This window comes from Adiantum capillus-veneris, chromosome 23 (genome assembly GCF_014529385.1).
Source record: "Adiantum capillus-veneris isolate H3 chromosome 23, ASM1452938v2, whole genome shotgun sequence".
NCBI classification, from domain to species: Eukaryota; Viridiplantae; Streptophyta; class Polypodiopsida; order Polypodiales; family Pteridaceae; genus Adiantum; species Adiantum capillus-veneris.
The window spans coordinates 147,577,990-147,605,248 of record NC_140953.1 but is presented as its reverse complement, the minus strand read 5'-3'; the positions used below and the strand labels follow the sequence as shown (position 1 = coordinate 147,605,248).

General features: G+C 39.5%; 1 protein-coding gene across 1 annotated transcript; it reads left to right on the top strand.

Annotated features, from left to right (window-relative positions):
* The first annotated feature begins 22,898 nt into the window (after window positions 1–22,898).
* On the top strand, window positions 22,899–24,483 carry LOC147428794 (F-box/kelch-repeat protein At1g22040-like). The gene has a single exon (XM_086497177.1). It carries the CDS (start codon window positions 22,909–22,911, stop codon window positions 24,157–24,159), a length of 1,251 nt encoding a protein of 416 aa, XP_086353303.1. The 5' UTR covers window positions 22,899–22,908; the 3' UTR covers window positions 24,160–24,483.
* The last annotated feature ends 2,776 nt before the right edge of the window (window positions 24,484–27,259 follow it).

Below are 27,259 nucleotides of genomic sequence, written 5' to 3'. Positions count from 1 at the left end.
TAAATTTGATCTTTGTAGGAGACAATTGTGATTTTAAGTCTTGTTTCTCCACATATGCTAAATTTGATCTTTGTAGGAGACAATTGATCTTCTTCCTTATCCTTTTCTTTCTCTTGATCATGTGTTTCTTGAACATTTGACACAAAACTTGGAAACTTTGAGGAAACTCTTTTCCTTCATCTGCTTTCATTTGCACTTTTGTTTTGGAGTTGGCTTCTTTGAAATAGCTTTTGTTGATTCTTCAGGTATGTCAATGCTATTCTTCCTTCATTTGCACTTTTGGTATCATGTTCCAAGACGTATCCATCTATTTCACCTTCTCTACTTTCACACTCACAAACTTCATTAGATTCCTTCAACACCTTTATTATAAATAAGGGAGTTATGCTATAGTAACTTGAAAGTTTGCCTTTAGCATCGTTCCCTAAATTGTCGCTCCTTGAATCATGGTATTCATTAGCTTCAAAAAGCTTTTCAATTTTCTTGGACAGTCAAAACCATTAGAAAAGGTCTTATATCATAACCATATTTCTTGCAAAATTTGGTAATGGCTACCTTGTTTACACAGACATCAGGAGTCGCCAGTATTTGATCCCACCCAAAGGATTCAAACAAATCCTTTGGAAATGGTTCCTTAATGTAAGCTTCATCTACTACTGAACGCTCTAGGATGAAGTCTTCCTTTCTAAGACTCCCGCATTCTGATGCCCACACATCCAAATATGCACTTTTCTTTGCAACGAATCAGGTGCCTTGTTTTTTTGCTCAATTGTGGAGTGTAATTCTTCCCCTAGGCTTCCCTCTACATCTCTATAACTATGATCTTTGACACTTATTTTTGTAGTGACCTCTTTGTGTCTCAAGTAGATATTGTCATAGCCCCAGTCTTGTACCATTTTGAGCTGACACATGAATGGTCTACCCAATCTATTATCAAAGTTGTTGCTCTTATCAAAATTCACTATGGCAAAGGTGTGCTCATACTCAATGTTACAGGAGGATACAATGATTTGTTCCAACATTCCTATTGGTATGTCCATGCATCCATCCTCTAATTGCAGTTTCATTTGAGTTTTCCTAAGAGCAAGATTTCCCCATTTTTTCCACATCCCCTTGGTTGCTATGGAAATTCTTGCCCCACTATCTAATATCACAACCGCCTTAGTTCCTTTGTACTCGAGTGATAAGGTGGTGTTTCCTTCCTTGCCTTTGCAGTAATTACTCATCTTATTTATTTGTACTAGTTTTGCTTGTGGTTTCTTAGGCAAAGTTTCATCCATGTTTTCATCTGCAAGTTGGTCATGTGAAGGGATTTTCAACCCTATCTTTTCCTTGTGTTTGCCCATTTGGCCCCATAGATGCAGTCTAATTTTTAGCAACTCCAAGAGCGAGCGAGAGAGAGAGAGAGAGAGAGAGAGAGAGAGAGAGAGAGAGAGAGAGAGAGAGAGAGAGAGAGAGAGAGAGAGAGAGAGAGAGAGAGAGAGAGAGAGAGAGACATCAATTCGTTCAAGCTCTCGGTATCCATCATTTTTTGGTGTGGCTTTCCACTGAGAAGGTACCACTCTAATTAACCTCACACTTTGTTTCAAGATCTCCTATGAAAGATGGCAAAGTCTGTAGAGAGCGTGGTTTTCTCTCTTCAGACACTACAGATCTGCAATCCCCATATCAAGATTGTATATCCTCTAAGAAGCATTCATGATCTATGTTTATGTCAGGGGTAGGTGCTACCTGGAAAGTAGCACTACCATCTTTTTGGTATCTAATTGATTCCCAAAAGGATTGTGTCTTCTACCTCCAAAATTGGCATTACTGTTTGTGAGCCCACCCCATCTGTGGTATTGGATACTTCCCTTTTATCTAAAGGTGCCTCAACTTCCGGCTCTTCCTGGTCTTTGTTTACAACATCTTGGTTCTCCATTTCTTGGATTCTTTTTCGGATTAGCACCTCCGTTTTTGGATCATTTAGAACATGTGGTTCCATAAGATCTTGGGCTGCCTGGATGAGCTCCTTGCACATTTGTAACCTCTCTTTTCATACCCTCGATGAGGATATGTCTAGCCATCTATGCTCTTGGGTTTGATTTGGTTTTATCCTAGCTTCATAGGCCTTCAAAATTGCATCTAAAGGTTCAAAGACTTTGTCCACCAAGACTGAACCTCCTCAATCAATCTTTGACTCTTCCTCTCCCTTTGCATCTTTCTTAATTTTCTGCTCATGTTTAATTTGTTCTTTCGTTTGATGCAGTTCTGTTTCTGAAGATATTTTCTCCTTCAACATCTTTGATTTCATTTTATCGCATTTGGCTTTCCAAGATTTTCTTCTAGTTCTCACCGATATGTTCTTGATTTCTGTTTGAGGTGGAAATGTGGGCTCCTCCTCATTTTGGCAGCTTCTTGAGCTTGAGCTCAAGTCATCATATTTAAATGCGACAAGTTCAGGTCTGTATCTTCAATCACCTCTCCGTAGGCCTTGAAATTGTCAACTAGATATAGAGCTTCTCTAGTGACTTGCTTGAACGCCGTGCATCCTTTAAAATGTAGGTCCTTTTTTAGAGTTTCATCCCTCAAGCCCTCTATGAAGAGAACTAATACTCTCTCATCTTGTGGTAGCTCTCTCACAGGATATCTATCTATGTACTATTTGAAGCAAAGAAAATCCCCCTTCACTCTCTCATTCAATTTCTGTTTGAAAGCATAGATTTGTGAAACCGTGTTGTGCTTGATTCCCCTTTTTGAGAACTTCTCTACGAATTCTTGCAAGAGTTGTGCTATGTTGGGAAAATCATCTTTGTTCAATGATTGGAACCAAGTTAAGGTTATTCCTTCCAATGTCAACCCAATCCCTCATACTGAGAATGAAAATCTACAATATGTTCAGCCCTCAAAACCTGTTTAAATAGTGAGATATGAGCATATGGATCCCTTGACCCATGGTACTTTGTTTTTATACATTGGGTCACTTGATATGGTCTTAGTTGCACTACAAGAGGCTCTTCATATTAGCGACGCTCACACAGCGACGCTCAAAAAAAAAAATCCCGGCGTCGCTATAAGCGTCACTATGAGCGTCGCAAATTTCTTTGTAAATTTGCGACGCTCATAGCGATGCTTATAGCGACGCTGATAGCGACGCCGGCTGGGGTAAAAAATTAACCGAGCGCGCCCAAAAACTCAGATCTCAGATTTGAGTTTTTCGGCGCCCTCAAGCAAGGAACATGTAACGCTCTCCCTCACTCTCTCTCTCTCTCTCTCTCTCTCTCTCTCTCTCTTTCTTCTCCACACACACACACACGAGGAGAGGAAGGAGAGCCAGGTATGCTCCTTCCCTCTCCTCATTCTCATGTTCCCTTCCCCTCTTTCTCTCTCCCTCTCTCTCTCTCTCACACACACACATACACACACACACATAGTGTTTTTGAGAGAGAGAGAGAGAGAGAGAGAGAGAGAGTACAAACAAAAACAAAAACGCACACACACATACATAATCAAAGAATGCACACACACATTGAGAGAGAAAAAGAGAGAGAGAGCATGCATAAACAAAAAACGCACGCATTGAGAGAGAAAAAGAGAGAGAGAACATGCATAAACAAAAAACGCACACATTGAGAGAGGAAAAGAGAGAGAAAACATGCATACGATCCAAAAAAATGCACACACATTGAGAGAGAAAGAGAGAGAAAGTAATTTAACGTCGTAGGAAACTAATTAAAATTAAAAGACCTAAAGATCTAGCCGACGAGGAGTTGAACTCAAGACCTATTATTCAAGAGGGAAATGGCATAATCAATCTATCATACTTGGCATGGGTGATAGAAAGGTTATATCATTTATCTCTTTTTATTGGCACACACATCCACACACGCGCACACACACAAGAAGAAGAGAGTTATAACGTCGTAGGAAACTATCTTAAAAGACGTTAAAGATTAGGTTATATGTAGACTTACATTAAATTAGATTTAGGTTTATTTTTAACTAGATTTACGTTTATTTAAGCTAGATTTAGATTTATGTTATATTAGATTAGATTTAGGTCTCCATAGACTGCGATGCCTGCATGAAGCGGGTGAAGAAATCCCTCAATGGAATATAGGGTATTGCTGCCTTCACTCATGGTGGGCTCCGTCGATCCAAAAGTACTGGTGAAATGTCTTCAGAAGATAGGGAAGAAGGTGGATCTTCAGGGCGGCAAGAGTCACTACATCCTCGACACAATGACCATCTAGACAACCTCTAGTCATTAGACTTACGTTAAATTAGATTTAGCTTTATTTTTAGTTAGATTTACGTTTATTTAGATTTACGCTTATTTACGTTAGATCGAGTCCACGCAAGAATTACTTACGGTTTAGGGTTTAGAGTTAGACGAACAGTGAAAAGATCTACTGTGAAAAGATGTTAAGATGCTGTGAAGTGCTACAGCTAGAGAAGAGGTAAAGGGGTTTTGTCCACTACATGCAGTATCATGTAGACGTGGGTGTGTAGATTTCTTGTACCCACAAATATAGGTATTGACCAATAAAGACGAGATTATAACCCGGTGGTTCTAATCTCCGTGCACCTCTAGACCGAGGTGTGCGGGGATTGGACATGACTAGAGAATGTGAGGTAAAGAGAGAGAGAGAGAGAGAGAGAGAGAGAGAGAGAGAGAGAGAGAGAGAGAGAGAGAGAGAGAGAGAGAGAGATAAGACGAAGAATGCCAATAGAATATTAAATTTTTTGTCCAGGTTATAAGTTTTTTATCCTCATTATGAGTAGCGACGAGGATGTGGGACCGTCCAACCGAAACACCTATCTCTCAACGAGGGTCTTATGTCCTTGTAATCAATGCAAGCATGTTGTGCGACGGACAAGACGTGTTTCTTTGCAGCACGTTCGCGAATTTGGCGAGTTCGATCCATCTATTATAGATCGAGTTGTTGCCAATTATAACTCGTCGGACTCTGACGCTGGCCAACAAGCAGCAATCTTGCAACCCAATAGACGTGTTCGCAGGCGCTTTGGTCAAGCAGCATATGTGAGGCCACAAGATGTAGCCTCTGACAGCTCGGGGGATGATCATGCAGAGCACATTCCCAACGAGGCAATGTTTGAGCCCGAGATTGATGAAATGATCGAGACGATCATGGATTCAGAAAGGCTTATCTATGATGATATGAAAAGTGAAGCCGATACGCCATTGTATAATGGAGCACGTATGTCTAGATTGAAAGCACTCCTGGTTCTTCTCAACATGCAGGCAAAGTTTGGATGGAGTGACACTAGCGTCACAGCGCTTTTCAGGTGATCTATTACAATTAGTTTACTTTAATAGAACTCTAAATGTATAATGATCTGATAGATTTTTACGCGACTGTATCATATTTTTATGTTGTGTAGATTGCTGAAAGAGCACATACTACCATCTGACAATGTGATGCCATATTCTCGAGATGAAGCAAGAAAGATTTTGCGAAACTTGGGGATGGATTACAATTCTATCCACGCTTGTCCTAATGACTCCATTCTTTTCAGAGGGGAATACATAGACATGGAGAAGTGTCCGAAATGTGATTCCGAAAGATATCGAGTAGATCTCCACGGGACAAAAATTCCACAAAAGGTTTTGCGACATTTCCCTCTGCTTCCTCGCATCAAGCATTTCTTTGAATGTAAGTCCATGGCCGCACTAGAATCATGGCATGAGGAGAATAAATCTTCGGATGGTGTGCTACGAATTCCTGCAGATTGCGTAGCGTGGAAACATATAGATAGAACATGGTCGGATTTTGCCAGGGAAGCTCGAAATTTGCGCTTAGGCCTGGCTATGGATGGCGTAAATCCATTTGGTCAAAGATCAACATCTTACAGTGTATGGCCCGTTGTCATCGTCAACTACAACATTCCCCCGTGGTTGACTACGAAGAAGGGGCACCTATGGCTAAGCTTGATTGTGCCAGGGCGATATAAAGTGGGGAATATGGATGTGTATCTTCGTCCACTATTGGAAGAGCTACAACAATTGTGGATTGGCATAGAGGTGGTGGATATGAGCCGACACACAGGACGACGGAATGCTTTGATCAGAGGCATTCTAATGTGGACCATGCATGACTATCCCGGGCTAACAGAATGCTCAGGTGATCTATTGACACTCCTCACTCAGACACTGTAAATCTTGTTTTTTCCCATAGTTGATCTATTATCATGTGTATACATGCAAGGCTTCAAACAAGCGGATACAGAGCATGTGTCACATGTGGACCTAGACTGAATGCACGTAGTGCACCCTCACTGAAGAAGCAAATCTACGAAGGTCATCAAGCGTATCTTCCAGAGAATCATGTGTTACGCGACGGATTTTTGGGAAGAGAGCCACCAAGGATGTCTGCACAAGCATGGTTAGAGCAGAAGGAGATGTGCGATGACTGATTGCCTCCAGGGATGAAGAGACTATCTCTATGGTACGAGTTACCATACTGGCCCCGACTCATGATCAATCACTTGCTCGATCCAATGCACATATTCAAGAATGTGGGTAATCTACTATGGGACCATTTGACCGGCAAGAAAGATACCGGTTCAATCACCAATCTAGCCAATTTAAGGCCTCTTGGAAAAATGTCTCTCGCTCTCTCCTCTCATCTTGGACAAAATCCCTGTGGAATCCTCCCTGGATCGTACTTTGGTATTGTTTTCTGCTAAAAATAAGGAGAGATTGGAGTACCCTTGTATGGATATTGTTCTAGATCAATTGGATCAACAAGTTTTTATTCTCTTCCATACTTATCTACCATCAAAACTTGCACTCCATGGGCATCCATATAAGTGAATGCATAGAGATTCTTATGGAATGACAACTCTCCAGCATAGGGTTATGCACACTTGTAGAAGATATGTTAATCCCCGCTTGTGAACCTATATAAGACATCATGAGCGTAATCCATAAGCACTCTCACAGAGTCATTGTTTTTTATGAATCTCACATTCAGTTTGTTGATAAGAGGATGCCTCTCCTTTAGGTATTCTCCCAATCCCATTGTTGTTGGAATTGCAGTGGTTCTTGCATTTTTCATGTCTTTGAGTGGAGTAGAAAACCCTGGTGATGTATGATTTTTCATGTTTGAGGCTCACTCAAAACTCCCAAGGTGGTTTCTTGCAAGACCACTTTGTCTTAGTGCAACCTTATGCTTTTTGTCCCTCATCAGGTCTCTCAAAAGTCAAGAATTTGTGAATTTTTGGCATCTGGAAATTGGGCTTGGGATACCCTAAAAGTTTGGAATTAGGAAAGCTGAAAAAAACAGCTTTAAAAGCAAAACTCATGGTGGAATCCTCTCTGATATGTGCTTTGACATTGTTTTTGGTTGAAAGTGAGTAGAGATAGGAGTACCCTTGTACGTATATCTCTCTAGGTCAATTGGATTGACAATTTTGTACTCTCTTCCATACTTATCTACCATCAAAACTTGCACTCCTAGGAAACAATATATGTGAATGCATAGAGTCTCTTATAGGTGGTCAACTCCCTAGCATTGGGTTCTCCACACTAGTAGAAGGTATATGGCTTCCCGTTTGTGAACCTATGAGCATAATCCGTTAGAAATATCATGGCTTTGTTGGTCCTAATGAATCTCAAATTCAATTTGTTGATTAGAGGATGCCTCTCCTCTAGGTATTCTCCCAATCCCACCGTTATCGGCATTGCAGTGTTTCTTGCATTTTTCATGTCTCTAAGTGGAGTAGAAAACCCTGGTGGTGTATAATTTTTCATGGTGAAGGCTTACTCAAAACTCTGAAGGTAGTGCTTGACAAGCCCATTTTGGCTTAGTGCAGCTTATCCGTCTTTGCCCCTGATCAGGTCTCTCAAAAATTAGGTCTTTATGGTCCTTTGGTCTTTGAAAACTGGTTTTGGGTACCCTAAAAGTTTGTATTTATGAAAGCTAAAAAAATTTAGCTTTAAAACCAAAAATTTAGTTCTAGGTGTGTTTTATTGCCCGCAAGCTTTCTTCCTAGCTATACTTGACTCAATTTCGAGTTGTCTATCAAAAGTTAGAGAAATTTTAGTAAACTAAACTTGAAACGGCACTCAATACAATTTCAGGACCAGAACATAGAAGCTTTGGCTTGTATCTTGGCCTCCCAAAGGTAATTTTTAGCTCAAACTTGAGATTTGGGATATCCTCAAGTATGTGTACAAGATCAACTAAGAAAGCCACCCCCACTATGTTGAGGTAGAGGAATTGCGATCCATCTTTACCAATTGACAGTGTATTTCAACAAAAAATAGCAAGTTTTATATGTGGACATAAGAGATGCATCCAGAGTTGTTTCACTGGACTTTAAACCCAATGGATTTTTCCACTATTCTGGGGAATCTCCCCATCTTGTTCGCGGCTTTTACGGGTAAAAAAGGATATGTTTGTGCTAAAAATGACAAAAAATGATCAAATATGGCTCCAAATGCCACATTACTCTCGGTCCCCTAACTATGAGAAGTGAAGGAAAATTTTAGAAGAACAATATCAGCAGTTTGAGTTCCTCTATGAAGGGATACAAAGCCTGCACATATGATCTACTAGTGCAGTCCCATGTTGTTCCAACCGTGTATTCAAGGATGTGAGGCCACTAATTAGGGTTTCCCCTCTTCAAATACTTGGTAATTTCTAATCAAGTTCTGAAGCTTCCATGAAATGGATATGATGGAGATTTGAAGCATTTTTTAAGGGTTTTTATCAGGGTGAAAGAGCACTGGAATTGTGCAGTTGGCAACGAGGCTACACCACATTATCACACACACAAGATTTTTGAGTTGATTATGGCTCTTTTTCAAAGTAACAATGTCATGGTGTAGTCTTGTTCCTTTTGAGTGTGTTTTTAGCTTCAAATCCTCTACAACTTACTTGATTTTGTTGCAAGTTCTCATAGTTAGAGGCTCGGCGCTTTCCTAGCCACACTGCGCACTTCCAAACCCAAAGGTGTCCTCATGTTAGTAAGGATCCTAATTTCCATTTCTTATTTGAGCTGGTCATACCTTTAGTATCCCCAATAGAATATATTTCCCTTCCTGAAAATGCCTCTGCAAACTCATCTACAACTAGCCTTGTACCCACATTTCTAATTGTGACCTTGTTCAAAGGTTTCATATCCTGGATAAAGCATAAAGGACCATTTCTCTTTGGAACTATGAACCACCTGTTTGAATATGGAGCACAAGAAGGATCCAAAATACCCATCTTGATCTTTTCATTAAGATACTCAATGAGTTTTGTCAATTGAGCCTTTGGAACTGGAATAGGCCGCAAAGTTCTAAGGTACATGAGAGATAATAAAGATCACCATAGGAGCAACAACGGAAGGATCAACATGCCCTATTTCATGCGGCTCAAATGCAAAAGCCTGTTCATGTTTGTCAAGAATTTCGGCAAAGCATATTCTTTCAGCCTCTGTCAAATGTCCTCACAACCAATCTTTAACTCCTTCAAAGAATCGAATGTATACTTATGTCCAATCTTGACTGGGTCACGAAGACTAGGGTACAAAGTAGCTTGTTGCATCTTATCTGTGCACTCTTTTGGTAGAGGTAATGCCACTAGTTTCACTTTCTTTGCCACGGATCTCCTCTCATACTTCACCATCTTTAGTATTTTTCAAAATCCTCAATGACTTTGTACATTTCTATGGAGCATACTTTCACAACCTCATTTCACATAAGAAAATTGCAATCCACTAAATACTCCAAGTCTTGCATAGTATCCACAAGGGAACACTCATCAAACACACCTGCAATGCATTCATCAACTTCTATTGCCCTCAAACCTATGTACAATATTTACATGTTTTCCTTCATCCCGTTTTAAGTCCTCACACTTTGTGAAAGTGATAGATCCATAGTCTGTTAATCCTACAAAACTTGTAGAAAACATTTCCTTTTCATATACATCATGCCATAACTTTTCTCTCAATTTCCGGGAAGAGCTATTTTCACCTTTGCGGCTAGTGAGATAGATAGTAGTCTTGTAGGCATTAAAGACTAGATAAACCAAAAGTGGGGCCTGGCTATAGATTCTAGAGCAGGCTTGTTGTAGAGCAAAGAAAGATTTCAACAGGCACCAAAGAAGTGTGCTCGATATGCTTCGCCTCGCAACTCCCAAACTTGTGGTGAGAGTTGCAAATCACAAGTACAATAGGATGATATTTGCATTACAAAGTCAAATATCCATGCAATCCTTTAGTTGTCGGCTGGTTGGAGCAAATCTGATCTCTAAAGTCAACACACATTGTTACTACGTACATCTATTGAAGATGCAAAATGAGACAATTTTACCTATCATATAGTTGAAAATTTACATCACCCTATTTTGTTGGCTTTGTATTTTGCAAAATTTGATGAAACTATTACAAAAGTCACTCCTTGAAATTTTTTCACATGTGTATACAATCTTCTATATATGGGCAAAATAGCTACTAAAGAAAGGGTATGGCTACCTCATGATGGCCTAAGAAAATTGCAAGAGTTACATGCTCGTGACAATGTTGTGACCGTACATTGTCTAAAAAGGACTCATATGTCTATAGACTCTACAGTTTGAATTGTTTGTCCAAACAACTATCTAGAAGGTGATGTAAGCATTCAATACACAACCAAAGGACCGTTTTGAAGATGGTGGTCAAGAAAGGCAAACCAGACTTAAGCTTATCTCAAAATGCAACCCTTAATTTGGAAGGTAGTTTTATTGCTTACAGAAGCTTTAAAAGAAACTTTGGCTATTTTGAAGATGGCAGTCAAGAAAGGCAAGCCAGACCGAATCTTATCTCAAGATGTGACCCTTCATTTGGAAGGTAGTTTCAGTGCTTACAAAAGCTTGAAAAGCAGGTAGCTATATTTGGGACATGTAATCAAAAAATTTCTAGATAAATTTTGCAAAATTGCTATCTAAATGGGGGGTCATGTGAATAGATATCTCAAACAGTTTTATAAGAACAATTGAGGCAAAGCATAGGTTTTGGGATGTGGTAGGTCATAATATGCTAAGCTTCATTATGGGTGGATCTACCTTAGCACCTCTAGAGCCATGAGAGGAACTCAATGAATAGACCTTTGTTTTAGTAGTGTACCCTAGTATATGTACATGTGAGTGTGTTCGGGGTGTTTGTATGAGAGAGAGAGAGAGAGAGAGAGAGAGAGAGAGAGAGAGAGAGAGAGAGAGAGAGAGTACTAATCCCTAGTGGGGTGTTAGCGGGTCACTACGCTGATGGACGTCTGTAGCAGTGATTTAAGTACTTAAAATTTGCAATTAAGGCTCACATTTGTGTAGTCGTGACCACAATAGAACTGGCAATGCTTACACCTGAATGAAAGAGCAAGGAAAGAGGAACACAATGCAAGTTGCAAAATGGATTACCCAATCGTTATAAAAATTTATTACAAGTTCAAGAACAACTTCGTAGCTTGAGCATACATACAACAAAGCTCCTTCCTCTTCTAAAGATAAGCCTCCTTTCACATTAAGGTTATTGAAATTTATACCTAGGGCTTTCTAAATGGCCAGTGGTCGGATCACATAGGCTTTTACACTTATCATTACATAATTACTATTCAAGTAATTAACCGACTACTCTGGAATCAACATTTACACAGAGTATCACTACACTAGCTTGGAAAAATAATAAGAGTACAAATGTGGTGTTTGGCTACAAGTTCGGCCAACTGGGTGCAATACGGTCAATCCGCTAATATTCCCCCCTTCCTAGCTAGTGTCATCCCTTGACACGACCATGTGCATTAGGTTTTCTTCAGCTTTGTCTTCAAGGTTGGACTTTATCTTGGGAAGTGCTAGTTATTGATGACGCTCCCCCCTTCCTTGAGTGCTTTATATCTCACGTGGCCTAGTTGATGCATGTGTTGGACTTCAATTGTCCAAGCAATTTTGCATCTTGTTGATCATTCTTCTTTTTGTTGCCACTTTTTCCCGTGAAGAGTTCTTTTGATGTGTCTGCCTTTGTCATTGACTTGCAATATTTCACCAGCTTCAGCACTGTAGAAATCCTTATGTTTTGTTGTTTAGAGCCCGCTTGTTGAAGTTGTCATTGTTTGTCCGTTGTCTTTGTATGTCATTCTAAGTTTTTCCCGTGTTTGTTGAAGCTTTGTTGCTATCCCATTTTTTGATCGAGCTTTGTTGTTGTCCTTGAAGATAAGAGATGCTCTTGATAAGTATATTGGGATATTCAGCTCTTGCTCCAAGTTGTTGTCGATTAATTTCGATAGTTATTCCTTATTGTTGATATAGAAGAAATATATACAAGAGGATGATGTGTTTCTAGGTTAGAGTCTAAAACTTAGATGACCAAAGGGAAATAATCCGGTGGGAAAAAAGTACTTTTGGTATATGCAAGGTGAGTACTTGGGAGAAACAAAGGAAGAGTGCCTAATGCAAGTGCCAATTTTGGGACACTCTATATGCATATGAGAAATTTTTCAAACAAAAGCATGTAGTGCGGAAATGTGATGGGTGCTTCAAGGAGCAAATGTACCACATGTGACATCAAAGGACATCGCAATAGCTTGCACGTTTCCAAGAAGGTTTTTTGTTGTAGAAGCTTCTCCACTCACACCTCACTATGCTCAGTGCGTGAGTGTCCTTTGAACTTCCTCCTTCACTTCACCAGACATAATTACATAGACATCGACTCTTATGTCCACCTATACCAACATGAGCAACAAAACGTAATTATGCTTAACTCTTCCAACTTGAGAAATACCTAGAATAACTAAGATGTTTAGACCATAAAGAATATTACGTGAATGTTTGGGACTAATGCCTCTCTCATTTAGTGGCTTAGCTGTCTGACTTTGATTTTTATGCCATGTATGTTTAAGGGCTACTTGGACTTACTTGTTCAAGGCCAAAAACCCAATTCCATAATTTCTAGAAATTTAGGCCTCTTCCATTGTGTTGGTCTCTAGATGCCACCATTTTTTTGAGTAGGTTGGCATATTGTGGCTCATATTGACTTGCTTGTTGTATGTTGACACTGATTTGTGAAACAAGTCCTTCAACTCTTGTAACAATTTATGTAGCCGTTGTTTTATCTCGCATGAGAAGCGGTTAAATCTATATATGGGTTCTTTGTGTTTGAGTTTCCACGAGTGATTTTGGAACCCGTTTTGTGTTTGGTTTGTGTGTGACTGTCTTTTGCATTTTCTCCTTTTTATCAATGACTTGATGGACAATAGGCTTCGGTATACATATTTGATGATTTACTTTGTAGAAGCCTTGATTTTGGAGTAAATGATGGGGTATCCATCTTGAGGTTGTAGCGGCCTTGGTTGCAATTGGATTCTATTGGCTTTTGGTCGTCATTGCTTTCCTTTGGGTGGAAGCTTGTGATGCATAATTTCTCTTGGTTGTTCCAGATTGAGCAACAAATTTCGGTAACTATATTTGAGTGTTACCTTCATAAAATCCTTGTGCTTCGAGTAGCTTGACTAGAATCATCCGATGTTGTCAGTTTGTGTTGGGTAGCTTCATTGAACTCTAACTTTGGCACCCATACTTATTGCATTGCTTCTTTCTTTGATCTTGTCCTTTGCCTATTGTGGTTGTTCTTTCTCCCGCTTGCGTTGTTTGTGTTTCGTTGATAGCTTGGCTTGCTTTTTGTAGAGCTTTTGTCCTGAGATGAGTAGGTCTAGGCTATTAGTTTAGGCTTTTTGGACCAAACATTAGCGTTTCCTTGGAAGTAGCCATGAGCAGTGATTAACTCATTTGATGCTACCTACCCTGTTACTTTATGTTGTTGATGTTGAACTAGTGCTTGATGTATCCAAACTGGGTCTTTGACTTGGATGTGCTCTTTGAATACTAACACTTGGCTGGTTCTCTTTGTCTTCTTCCTAATGATTTCATATGATGGAAACTTTGGTTGATAAACTTTTTGCTTTGGTTTCCATGCATTGTCGATGCTGTGGCTCTTGACGTAGAGGCTCCGTAAGAAGTTTGGTGGAGGCTCGTTGAAGGTAAATTCGTTTTGTGAGGTTGATATACTTGAGTTTTTACCTTTTTCTCCAATGGTTGGTGATTTCATCTTCGCATGGATTTAGGAAGCTTCATGGACTCTTAGTGTTGTTGTTGTTGTTGAAGCTTTTGATTGTTGTCGGAAGAAGATGCTCCTCCAGCTTTCTATCAGGACCAGATTCTCTTTGATGTGATGGGAGTCAATTATGTGGAAAGTATCCTTATACTCCTCGGTACTCAACTTGAGTACAACTTCTATCACTCCAAAGCTAGGAATTTCCGTTTTAGAACTTGTGTACACTATGTCCTCTAGCTCGGTGATTGGTGGATTTCCCATCATTATCCATGTTCCATAAGACATTAGATTCTTTGTTTCTTGTGGATCTATCACAGCTGAAAATGTGATTTTAAGTCTTGTTTCTCCGCATATAGTAAATTTGATCTTTGTAGGAGACAATTGATCTTCTTCCTTATCCTTGTTTTTCTCTTGATCATGCGTTTCTTGAACATTTGACACAAAACTTGGAAACTCAGAGGAAACTATTTTCCTTCATCTGCTTTCGTTTGCACTTTTTTTTGGAGTCGGATTCTTTGAAATAGATTTTGTTGATTCTTCAGTTATGTCAATGCTATTCTTCCTTCATTTGCACTTTGGTATAATGTTCCAAGACGTATCCATCTATCTCACCTTCTCTGCTTTCACACTCACAAACTACATTAGCTTCCTTCAACACCTTTATTATAAAGAAGGGAGTTATATCATAGTCCCTTGAAAGTTTGCATTCAGCATCGTTTCCTGAATTGTCGCTCCTTGAATCACGGTATTCATTAGCTTCAAAAGGTTTTCAGTTTCTTGGACCGTCAAAACCATTATAAAGGGTCTTATATCATAACCATCTTCATTGCAAAATTTGGTAATGGTTACCTTGTTTACCCAGACATCAAGAGTCACCAGTATTTGATCCCACCCAAAGGGATCAAACAAATCCTTTGGAAATGGTTTCTTAATGTAAGCTTCATCTTCTACTGAACGCTCTAGGATGAAATCTTCCATTCTAAGACTCCTGCATTTTGATGCCCACACATCCAAATATGCACTTTGCTTTGCAACGAAGCAGGTACCTTGTTTTCTTGCTCAATTGTGGAGTGTAATTCTTCCCCTAGGCTTCACTCTACATCTCTATAACTATGATCTTTGACACTAATTTTTGAAGTGACCTCTTTGTGTCTCAAGTAGATATTGTCATAGCCCTAGTCTTCTACCATTTTGAGCTGATGCATGAGTGGTCTACCCAATTTATTATCAAAGTTGTTGCTCTTGTCAAAATTCACTATGGCAAAGGTGTGCTCATACTCAATGCTACAGGAGGATACAATGATTTGTTCCAACATTCCTATTGGTAACTTTATGTATCCATCCTCTAATTGCGGTTTCATTTGAGTTTTCCTAAGAGAAGGATTTTCCCATTTTTTCCACATCCCCTTGGTTGCAATTTAAATTCTTCCCCACTGTCTAATATTGCAACCATCTTAATTCCTTTGTACTCGAGTGGTAAGGTGGTGTTTCCTTCCTTGCCTTTGCAGTAATCACTCATCTTATTTATTGTTACTCGTTTTGCTTGTGGTTTCTTAGGCAAAGCTTCATCCATGTTTTCATCTGCAAGTTGGTCACGTGAAGGGATTTTCAACCCCATCTTTTCCTGGTGTTTGCCCATTTGGCCCCATAGATGCGGTCTAATTTTTAGCAACTCTGAGAGAGAGAGAGAGAGAGAGAGAGAGAGAGAGAGAGAGAGAGAGAGAGAGAGAGAGAGAGAGAGAGAGAGAGAGAGAGAGAGAGAGAGAGAGAGAGAGAGAGAGAGAGATCCATTCGTGCAAGCTCTTGGTATCCATCATTTTTGGTGTGGCTTTCCACTGAGAAGGTACCACTGTAATTAACATCACACTTTGTTTCAAGATCTCCTATGAAAGATGGAAAAGTCTGTAGAGAGCATGGTTTTCTCTCTTTAGAAGCTACAGATCTGGAATCCCCATATCCCCATTCTTGCAAGGCCACTTTGTCTTAGTGCAACCCTATGCTTTTTGTCCCTCATCGGGTCGCTCAAAAGTCATCAGGTCTTGGGGTACCCTAAAAGTTTGGAATCAGGAAAGCTGAAAAAACTCAGCTTAAAAACAAAAACTCATGGTGGAATCCTCTCTGATATGTGCTTTGACATTGTTTTTGATTGAAAGTGAGTAGAGATCGGAGTACCCTTGTACGTATATCTCTGTAGGTCAATTGAATTGACAATTTTTTACTCTCTTCCATACTTATCTACCATCAAATCTTGCACTCCATGGGCATTGATATATGTGAATGCATAGAGTCTCTTATAGGTGGTCAACTCCCTAACATTGGGTTCTACACACTAGTAGAAGGTATATGGATCCCCGTTTGTGAACCTATATAAGCCACCATGAGCATAATCCGTTAGAAATCTCATGGATTTGTTGGTCCTAATGAATCTCAAGTTCAATTTGTTGAAAAGAGGATGCCTCTCCTCTAGGTATTCTCCCAATCCCACCGTTATCGGCATTGTAGTGTTTCTTGCGTTTTTCATGTCTCTAAGTGGAGTAGAAAACCCTAGTGGTGGATAATTTTTCATGGTTAAGGCTTACTCAAAGATCTGAAGGTAGTCCTTGACAAGCCCACTTTGGCTTAATGCAGCTTATCCCTTTTTGCCCCTGATCAGGTCTCTCAAAAATTAGGTCTTTATGGTCCTTTGGTCTTTGAAAACTAGTTTTGGGTACCCTAAAAGTTTGTATTTAGGAAACCTACAAAAATTTAGCTTTAAAACCAAAAATTCAATTCTAGGTGTGTTTTATTGCCCGCAAGCTTTCTTCCTAGCTATACTTGACTCAATTTCGAGTTGTCTATCAAAAGTTAGAGCAATTTTAGTAAACTAAATTTTAAATAAAACTCAAAACAATTTCAGGACCAGAACATAGAAGCTTTGGCTTGTATCTTGGCCTCCCAAAGGTAATTTTTAGCTCAAACTTGAGATTTGGGATATCCTCAAGTATGTGTACAAGATCAACTAAGATAGCCACCCCCACTATGTTGAGGTACATGAATTGCGATCCATGTTTCTCTGTCAAATTGTTCTCTCCAAATTTTGAGAGTCTGTAGACAAGTTCATATGCAGGCTCTGTACCAATTGGCATCAAATTCTGAGATTGAGGTAGCGATCCATTTTCAACCACATGTGGACTTGATCTCTTAGGAGTTTGTTCCTGACTATGTCCACAAGCTTTATCTCAAGTCTTTTTGAATTTGGACTTGGTTTGATAGGTCCAACAGCCAACACAAGGCCTGCACAGTGGTTTTCAGTCTGTCACCTGTTTTACTCCTTTTCGATCCAAATTTATTGGTTTTTTTTCCAAAATTAGACTTGGGGATATATTTCCTTGTGTATGCACTACTGATCTAGAAAATTTCAGGTCAAGTTGTCACTATGGGTACATGATTGCAATCCATGTTTGGAGCCTAAATTGACTTTTCTTGGTACCATCCGAATCAACATGATTAGTAGTCCTATGGCATCAGAATTTTTTTGAAAATGGACCTCTAGATTGAAAATTAGGTACGTCAATTCTGGCACTTTGCCAATATGCTTGACAACTACGGGCTTTTGATTTGGGTGTTGATATCCAATTTCAATTTTGAAAAGACCACTAGACTTCTTGTGATGTGCTCTAGCTATGGTACAAGTTTGGTATCAGTCTGTGATAGAGGAACATGGAACGCGATCCATGTACCCTTGTGTCAGATTGCACTGAAACTTGGCACACATCTTCCCCTTGGTCCATTGATCCTTGTTATATGGTTTTTGTGTGATTTGGATTTGTTTAGGTAAAGCAAAAGTCAATACCTAGGTCTATTTTAGGGTTTTCACCTTGAACTGTTTTTTGGCACTTTTGACCCAAATTGTGAACTTTTTTGACAATGCTTCTTTGAACACTTTTGTTCACAAATCACAATGGTTTTTGCTATAGGCTGGAAAAGATTCTGTCCAAAAATTTCTCAGGCGGTACATGGATTGCAATCCATGTTCCACCACTTTTGGACTTAATCTTTGGTGTGCTGACAGCTTGTGATGTTTGTAGCTTGCTTCACAAAAGAAAAATTGAATTTGGATCAGTTTTTCCCAACAGACTTCTATAGTCTGTTGTAGCGGTCTTGATAATGTTTTGCTTTTTGCTCTTTTGACCACTTCTTTCAACTTTTTTGCAGATGGTTCTTTTGGGAAAGTTGTTCCAAAATGGTATCAGCTACCTATTGGTCTAGTTCTTGTGCAAATTTTCAAAAATGGTACATATATCGTGATCCACGTTTTGAAGCATTTTGACATGAATTTTGTTCTACTGGTTCTCTATTCCCTATAGAAGACAAATTTCACCCCTTTTTTGACTTGGATCCCAAAAAGTTGAAAAACCCCAAATTTTGTTTCTACAATGCCTGGCTATTTTTTCTCGAGCAGCCAATTTTGATGTGATTTTTGATTTTTTCTTTTAAGGAAACTTGATCAGAGCAATATCCCACTAATGCACAATATCACTAATCAATTTTTTGCAGACTTGTTTTTTTATTTGTCTTAATCATCTCTGGGGGTCATTTTAGCTCAAATTTGATGGTGGTAGCTTATTACCCTACTCCTAAGTACATAATTGAAACATGAAACAAAAACAAACAGAACAATACAAAATAAAGACGAAACAAAAATCAGAACAACACTCTGAAAGCATAGAGAAAATTGAAGATTGAAATGTTTTTGGCTATCTCACTCACAACCCTCTTTATCTCTCAAGAATAGATCTAGCAAGTCCTCAACTCCTCGACTCTACCAAGCACTAAACCCCGTGTTTAGCTGCTTCACTGATAAGGTGTAAATGGAATAGAGAGACATTTTTAAAAAAAAGAACACTCTAAATATGCACTAGGTCACTCACCATCTAAGGATCATATATTCCCCGGCAGCGGCGCTAATGTTAACGGGTCGTTGCGATGGACATCTGTAGCATAGCTATCTAACACTAACATAATGTCAATATTCAAGGAAGTGACTCGGATGGGACACGTAGACTCTTTGAGGTTGTCAATCTCAAGAAGTGAACCAAATAAGCAAACATACCAACTCAACACGAAAACCAATACTCAATGATCAGGGAAATTTGTATACGTCCTTTCTCACCACTCTAGGTCATCACGCCATTTTGGCACTCGAACGGGCTCGAAATGCAACGAAACTTTGGAGGAGGTCTAGGACACCTAGGGGCACTATCCGACCCAAAATCATGATCCATCATTAAAAAGGTCCTGAAAATTGCAACAAGTCAGTTTAGAAAGGTCGCCCTATGGTCTAGGAATACTCTCCTATGGTCAAAACGACTAAAAACATTGATTTAAACACTCAATTTTGCAATTAAGGCTCACAGACACATAGTCACAAACCATAGCAAAGCTGACAATTCTTACACCTGATTGAAAGAGCAAGGAAAGAGGAACACAATGCAAGTTTCAAAATAAAAAACGGACTACCGAATTGTTAGAAAAGTTGATTAAAAGTTTGAGCAGCTTCATAGCTTGAGCGTACGTATAGCAAAGCTCCTTCCTCTTCTAAAGATAAGCCTCCTTTCACAGTAAGGTTATTGAAATTTATACCTAGGGATTTCTAAATGGCTAGTGGTCGGCTCACGTGGGCTTTTACACTTATCATTACATGGTTACAGCTCGGAAATTGACCTACTACTCTGGCTGGGAAAATTAATAAGAGTACAAATGTGGTGTCCTGCTACGTGTACGATCAGGTGGGCGTTGTTCGATCAATCCGCTAACATGGGGATGTTATAGTATTCGGTCAATACTAGTCATACTGAATATAGTTAATCGTCTTATGGATAACTTGAAACTTGCACTTCCTTTTAAAGACGAATCTAGGCTCTTACTAGATTCCTCTAGATAAATATGGTATGTCGCAAACAAGCTAGTGCTAGGCAGAATAAAAAATTGTTAATTCGGATTTGGCATTTCTATGCTTGAATAAAAAGACTGTTTTTTATATCAGAAAGACAAGAAGTTGTGAGGGATGACAAACCTTATATAACCTCTATGAATGAGAATACTCAAAAACCTTGTCAATATAAGATGTGAGAAAGATTTTCCTGAAGTAGGAGAAAGTTTAGCCTATAGTTTCTCTTGTGGATTTGAGATGTTATTGCGTTTGATCAACTCCGATTTGTTTATTTTTCTTATGGGGCACGTAATTCTCCATGCTATTCATGATGGGGCCGGTGAAAGGCACAGAAACTCTAAACGAGGCATCAACTTTATTATTTTGAGGGTGTGCTATGTTTGTATCTTTGCAGCGTGTACAATAAGAAAATGCTTGCTTAATATTGAAGATGTTTTTCACAAGGTTTCTCTTCATTACTCTTGGAACCACCGGTCAAGATTCACATTCATCTCATCAATACATTAGGAAGAGAATGGAGTCTAGGAGGGCCTCTTTATTTGGCAGTTTAAGGGAGTCGAACCTTTAGTATTAAGAAAGCAACCAAAGGATGGGTTTTGAATTCAAAAAGGCAAAACGGCTAGTTTATTTGAATTCAAATTTTCCCCCAAAAATGAAACTTAAAATCTAGCGGGTAAAAGTATATCATGTAGCATACCTATGGAAAGATCTCGGCGTGTAGATTCAAATCTATAATCTCCGCTCAAGCTGGAGATCATCTGTAGGAGTTATGGAAGGCCAAAAATCATAGACTTATCCACCCCCTTTTGGGGGAGAAAAGTGCATCCTTTGACCATCCTTACACCTCTCTTACACACCCACCATTCTTGCACACATCTATTCGTCAAAGTATTAATCACCTCCATAATCTCATGGCAATTAAAGAGGCCCTCCTAGAGCCCATCCTCTTCCTAATGACTATGCCCATCATCGTGTTCGTGGTGGATCAGGGATCTTGTGTACCTAATACTCCTTTGTGAAACAAATCATTATAGAGATCGCCTTTCCAAATTTGAAATTTGCCATGATTCGGAGAAAATTTTTCAATGTCCTTGACAAACAATTACATTATCATAAAGATGCACAACTAAGAAAATCAAATCAAACTTTTAAAGCTCAACTTCACTATTAAAGGCCAAACTTTAATGAGTTCATTATCTTGTAAACTTGTATTTTGAAAAGAATTTCAATGCTCCTCCTGCAGTATTCTAGTTAGAGAAGAGGCTTGGATGTGGGGACACTGCGAGTGTCTACCTTGTAAACTGAACAAAAGTTACCTGGTTACAACTACACATAGAAAGAGAGATTCTCTCGTCTTTGGATCATCCCTTTTTTCTTTATTTTATAAACACTTTAATACAGAGAAGTTCTCTTGTTTGGTGATGGAGTCCTCTCTCTCTCTCTCTCTCTCTCTCTCTCTCTCTCTCTCTCTCTCTCTCTCTCTCTCTCTCTCTCTCTCTCTCTCTCTCTCTCTCTCTCTCTCTCTCTCTCTCTCTCGTGTTCGAGACTCGTGAGATATATATTTTAGGACTCTTGGATTGTTCTGACATTAAAAGTTCTCTCCTCTTACTCTTCTGAATCTCTCTCTCTCTCTCTCTCTCTCTCTCTCTCTCTCTCTCTCTCTCTCTCTCTCTCCTTGATAGATTATTGAGGTGTCCCCATAACTTTCACCAGATAATTTTACATAACTTTGACGAATTTCACACACATTCTTGAAATTTTGACCATGTGGTTAGCAACCCAATAGTAGATAATGGATGAATGACCTTGTATTCCATTTTCGTTTAAGCAGAAAGAAGACTAGCTCAACCCATAGATTGAATGCACATAACCAATCCCCAACCTCTCATCCCTAATCACTCCTCTCAACTTGATCAATTTCCTTAAGTCTATGCAGGAAGGAATTCATGAAAGCTTATGCCATCCCAGCCACCCTTGAAAGTGACTTCTTCCATTCCCATAATTTCATTTATTTCTAAATCTAATTACACTCTTCAAAGTTGTATTTTGTCTATTACTTCCCATGTTGCCACAAACATCCTTCTGTTTGGCCCACTAGACGCACACAAACACAAGCACATGCCTTTCTATAACCAACCTTTGCCATCCTCAGTCACACTACACACACATCAAGGCTTGTTCCGCCTTTCTTAAAAATAGCCTCCCTATTTGGGAACTCCTCCTCCACTGTAACCTTGTGCCATTATAAAACCATTATAGTGGCAGGCGAACGTGAAGCAAAGATTCAATTTTCACCGTGTTCCACTTGCGTACACTCGATCTTGATCGTCATCTAAATTTATTAATTAGACCCACACTAACTTTCTCACAGTTCATCAATGCAAGTTATGTATTTTTTTTTAAATGTACGTTGTGCATATTTCATTTATTCCTAAAATTTTAATGTCATTCCTGAATCCCGAATCGTATCAACCATTACATTCCCGACTAACTTCTATAGCTAGGGCCACCAAGCAAGACTAGTTTTTGAGGTTCGATTATGCTGTTATCTAGAGTCTACGCAAAAGCAAGTCTGATGTGCATAAAGAAAGCACGTGCTTTTCAGTGAAAAATGCAAGTTATGTATTATTTTTTTTAATCGTACTTTGTGCATATTTCATTTATTCCTAAAAGTTAATGTCATTCGAGAATCCCGAATCGTATCAACCATTACATTCCCGACTAACTTCTATAGCCAGGCCCACCAAGCAAGACTAGTTTTTAGATTTTAGGTTCGATTATACGAAAAAGCAAGTCTGATGTGCATAAATAAAGCACGTGCTTTTCAGCGAATCCGCTGAAAAGCACGTGCTTTATTTATATTTGATTGAGCCTCGTGGATCCACGAGAGCACAAGAATTCGAATGGCAATCGGCGAAGGTAAGCAGGACGTAAGAAGAGAGGAGAAGCAGGTTATAATCCCTGGCCTGCCCACCGAGCTAGCCCTTCTCATACTGGTCAGAATTCCGCATGTAGGACAAGGGCAGGCACGTGCGGTGTGCCGCGCATGGAGAGATGCCATGGAGCCCTCGGCCATGAGCCAGCTTCGGAGGAGCCTGGATATCCTGGAGCCGTGGCTCGTCTATGTCGACTCCTTTTCAATCCAGGAGTGCAGATGGAGCTTTGCCAACCCTGCTTGTGGCCTCCGATTCTACGCCACACCTCCTCTGTGCCCATCAGAATTTTCCTATAGGAGGACCAGAACCCCTCCGTTGGATGTCATCGCTGTCGGTAGCCGACTCGTGCTACCGCCTACACTTCGTGTCTCCGGATGGTGGTCGTATAACGATCTAGATGACTCATACGATCTAGTAAATCCCTCTCTCTTTATTCGAACCAGGCTATCGCTGTCGCATTGGCAATCTACCAGACGAGGATTCTGGTTCGACGCCTTGTACATGCACAGGGACTGGCAAACTTTGCCCAGGGTACCGGCCAACCTGATGTTGCAGCAACCAAAAGCTTATGTACAGAATCCCTTCATATGCAGCTTTGCATCAGCAACACTTGATGGCTATGTATATGTGGCAGGAGGGTATGTATCCATTAAAAGAGAAGGTGGAATCTCATGCTGCAAAAGTGTCAGACGACTTAAGGTGGCTGACTTTGATAACCCATCACAGAAGGCATGGGAACACATTACAAACATGCACCAGCGCCGGGGCGGTGCAGTAGGATTCGTGCTGAATGGCTCCTTTTGTGTAGTGGGTGGATTTGCAACATCAAGAGATGGAAGGACGGTGCGTAACGTGAACTCTGGAGAGATGTGGGACCCGACAAGCAAAGAGTGGACACTGGTTTCAGAGCTATGGCCAGCTCATATCTTCGGTGCAGCCTCCAATGATTATGTGAAACCTAAAGTGGCTGTGGTAAATGGGCAGTTGTATGCACTTCGGCATGAGGAAATATTGTGCTATGAGGCTGGAACGAAGTCTTGGATGTCCTTGGGATGTATTCCAATAAAACGTCTGGTCGGACGACAAGACTTATCACACTGCAAAAATCTTATGGCAGCTGGTGATGAGCTTTGGGTGGTTCACTACCACAAGCCTCGAGGAGCCACGCCATTTCGCGTTACCACACCGATGCGCACAATCATCTTCCTGCTTCTGTGAATAAGCAAAACTCTACTAGCGCGACTTCTCTTTGTTGGAAAGTCCTTCCTAATTTCCATGTCGACGGGGATAATGTGGAATTCCTGAACTTTGTTATCCGTATATAAATCTTAGAATCACTCGTATTGGTAAAAAGCTGTCGATTGATAAGGATCACTCAAAATAGTTGAAATTTGTATATGATTATCATCGACAACATTCTCAAAAATTCAAGATACGAATTGATCACATTTGTAATTGACGTGGTAACTCTTATATTTCAACAATGAGCTTTGATATTTTAGAAAATATAATCACCGGGTGTGTGTGTGTCTATATATGTGGAAAGCTATCTGGTTCAACCTTTGACTTGCATAAAGGCATACAAAGATAATATCTAGGATACTAAAAGCTTATTTTCCACATAAACCTTTACAAGTAGAAGATGATTTCCAATCTTTGTGGAGGTGGTCTTGTTCTATTTGATATTTGTAAAAGCATGGATTATTAACTAGTTCCTTCACTTGCATTCATCATTTGATAATTCAAGTTAGATCTCCCTGGCTCCCATGAGGCCAATGACAATTTTACATCCCATGCCTAGATTCTCCACAAATCCAATAATACAAAAGTTTCCTAGGTCGTGGCTCTTGTTCCTTTGCCTTCTTTGCTTTGATCTTTGGGGAATAGACCAGCTATGAACCTATCCTTCTTCAAAAACATTGCACCATCCCTATGGTTAGCAATATTCCTCACCCATACAGCTCAAAGACATAGAAACTCTTGCTTGTAAGTATAATAGTCATCTAGGTTCTTTTGCTTGCTAGCATCAATACCTTGTCATGGATTTTAAGTGTTTGGAGGTTGAAGAAGTATCGCGTGGCTTGATATAAAACATGCCTATATCATTTTTTAAATTCCTCAAATAAAGAGGCAAACCAAGTGCTAGCTTCTTTCCTAAGAACTATCTAAAACATGCCTAAGCGCTCCTCATCACCTATACCACCCCTTTTATACAACAAACCATTTTGAAATTTTCTAGAAAAAGCTCAATACGCTTGCTAAACTCTCCAAAAAAGAGGAGATATCCCGACATTTGGCGTTGGGCCTCCATTGAAACAATTTCAAATTGAAAAAATATTTTTTAATAAAAAAGTATACACACACAATGTTTTGCTAGGTTGCAATTTGTTCTTAAATAAGATGGATACATGCACGTCAAAGGATGTGTGATAGTCAACAAGAGGTAGGATGACAGGGTTTTGTTATGCAAGAGTTTTTCCTTACTCTTTTCACACCAAATATGAACACCATACATTATTGAAATGGATCTTTCAACTAATTAAAAATATTTATCCTAATGTGTGATACATGAAAGGGATAAATCTCTATTCCAGGATCATTATCCTTGGTGCACACATGATCTAATGCTTAAAATAAAACAAACATGTACACATCCAAACTAACGTTGTACCCAATAAGAGGTAAGATGAAAGGATTGACCTATGCATTTATTTTGGCTAGCATAGGAGGACCTAAAATCCTACAAATTACATGTTAAAATTGTAACTTGGCACTAACAATGACATGCACCCTTTGCCCTGCAATAAGAATGAAAGAATCTTAAAAATTTTGTGATTCATGCAACTACTTGACTATTTACAGGCTAAGAATTCATATAATATGAAATAGAAATAATACACAAAGCCCTCATCCATGGTGAGGGAACCAAAACTGAGGTAGTCTAGGGGAAGTGGCAAGAGAAACGACCTCTAAACACTTCTCAACGCTCTTGTGTTGCTCAATTGGGATTGGGGCAACCACAAGCACAAAAAAAACCCACAAAAAAACCCAAACAAGAAAAAGGCCACCACCTAATTTTGGATGCAAACTAGGACGTAAGAGGATTTTCGTCCCACGAGTGAGAAGAGGCACAAAAAAACACATACAAACACAAATGGTGATCTTTACATATGGAACTCACACTCTCTCACTTGAAATGTGTAGTATCAAAGCTACTCCCACACCAAGTGTGAAGCTCACAAAGTGGTAAGTACACATAAATCTCACCTCATGCATACTGTCGTGGTGTTTTGTGAGAGACACTTTACAAGGAAAGAGAAGGTCCTATTTAAAGGTTGGAGATCCCTCTTTAGGTTATTGATAATGTTATCTTACAAGCTAACAAAACTAGATTATGATTTTTTGAATATCAAAATATGGATGGTCTCCCTTGTTGACTTGAATCATGGATATGGGCTTAAGAGAAGGGCATTATTGATGGTAGGAGCAGATGAAATTATAGACAGAGAGAGAGAGAGAGAGATGTATTTCACTTTGTACATCTACTGAGGTGAGCGGTCTTTTATGATTAGGTCAATGGCTATTCATATTTGTAACTTGAAGGAAGAATTGATTAAGATATTCACACAAAATGCATAGCATGGTGAAATTATTTGAGAGGTATGAGAAATCCATGGAGTATTTGAAAGCTAGAAAAAATGGGAGATTTCACCTACGAATGCCGCTAGATGAAGAGTTTATTAAATATAGTCCTCCACGTAGCTTGTAGTTATCAGTGAAGTCACACTTAAGTAGAAACATTGAGAATTTTGATGTTGAAAAGGTCCCATTTGTAGAGGTTAACCTTGAAAGTTTTTGGTGATTTTCAATGAGTTTGGAAATGTTGAAGAGGGAGTGGTAAGATGGAAGTGATTATAGAGAGATATGGGAGTGTAGATGTGTGTAGAAACATGATTTTGAAGCTATGGAAATAAGGAGAGAGGGAGAATGGAGAATAAGGTGAGAGAAAGAATTGAATCTCAAGTTTTGGTGAGGGATGGAGAGAATGATGTGTATGCGTGAGTGGAAGTGTGGAAGGGGTAGAGAGAAGACTAGGTGTCTTTGTGTGAAAGTGTGGGTAGACTGGGGTCCACTTAAAACATTGTATCTCGGTGCCATGAGGTCCAAAAATTATAAATGTTGGGAGAAGAGGGGGACATCGACCGCTTAAAATATTCAACACAAGCTTTCAAGCAATCACCATCAACCTGTCCACCTCTTCTTCCAATTTCCAAGCACACACACTCACCTAGACTATGACACACACATACACAGTAAA

Excerpts from the sequence above, each read along its gene's own strand:
- LOC147428794 (XM_086497177.1), top strand. The coding sequence starts at position 22,909 with ATGGCAATCGGCGAAGGTAAGCAGGACGTAAGAAGAGAGGAGAAGCAG.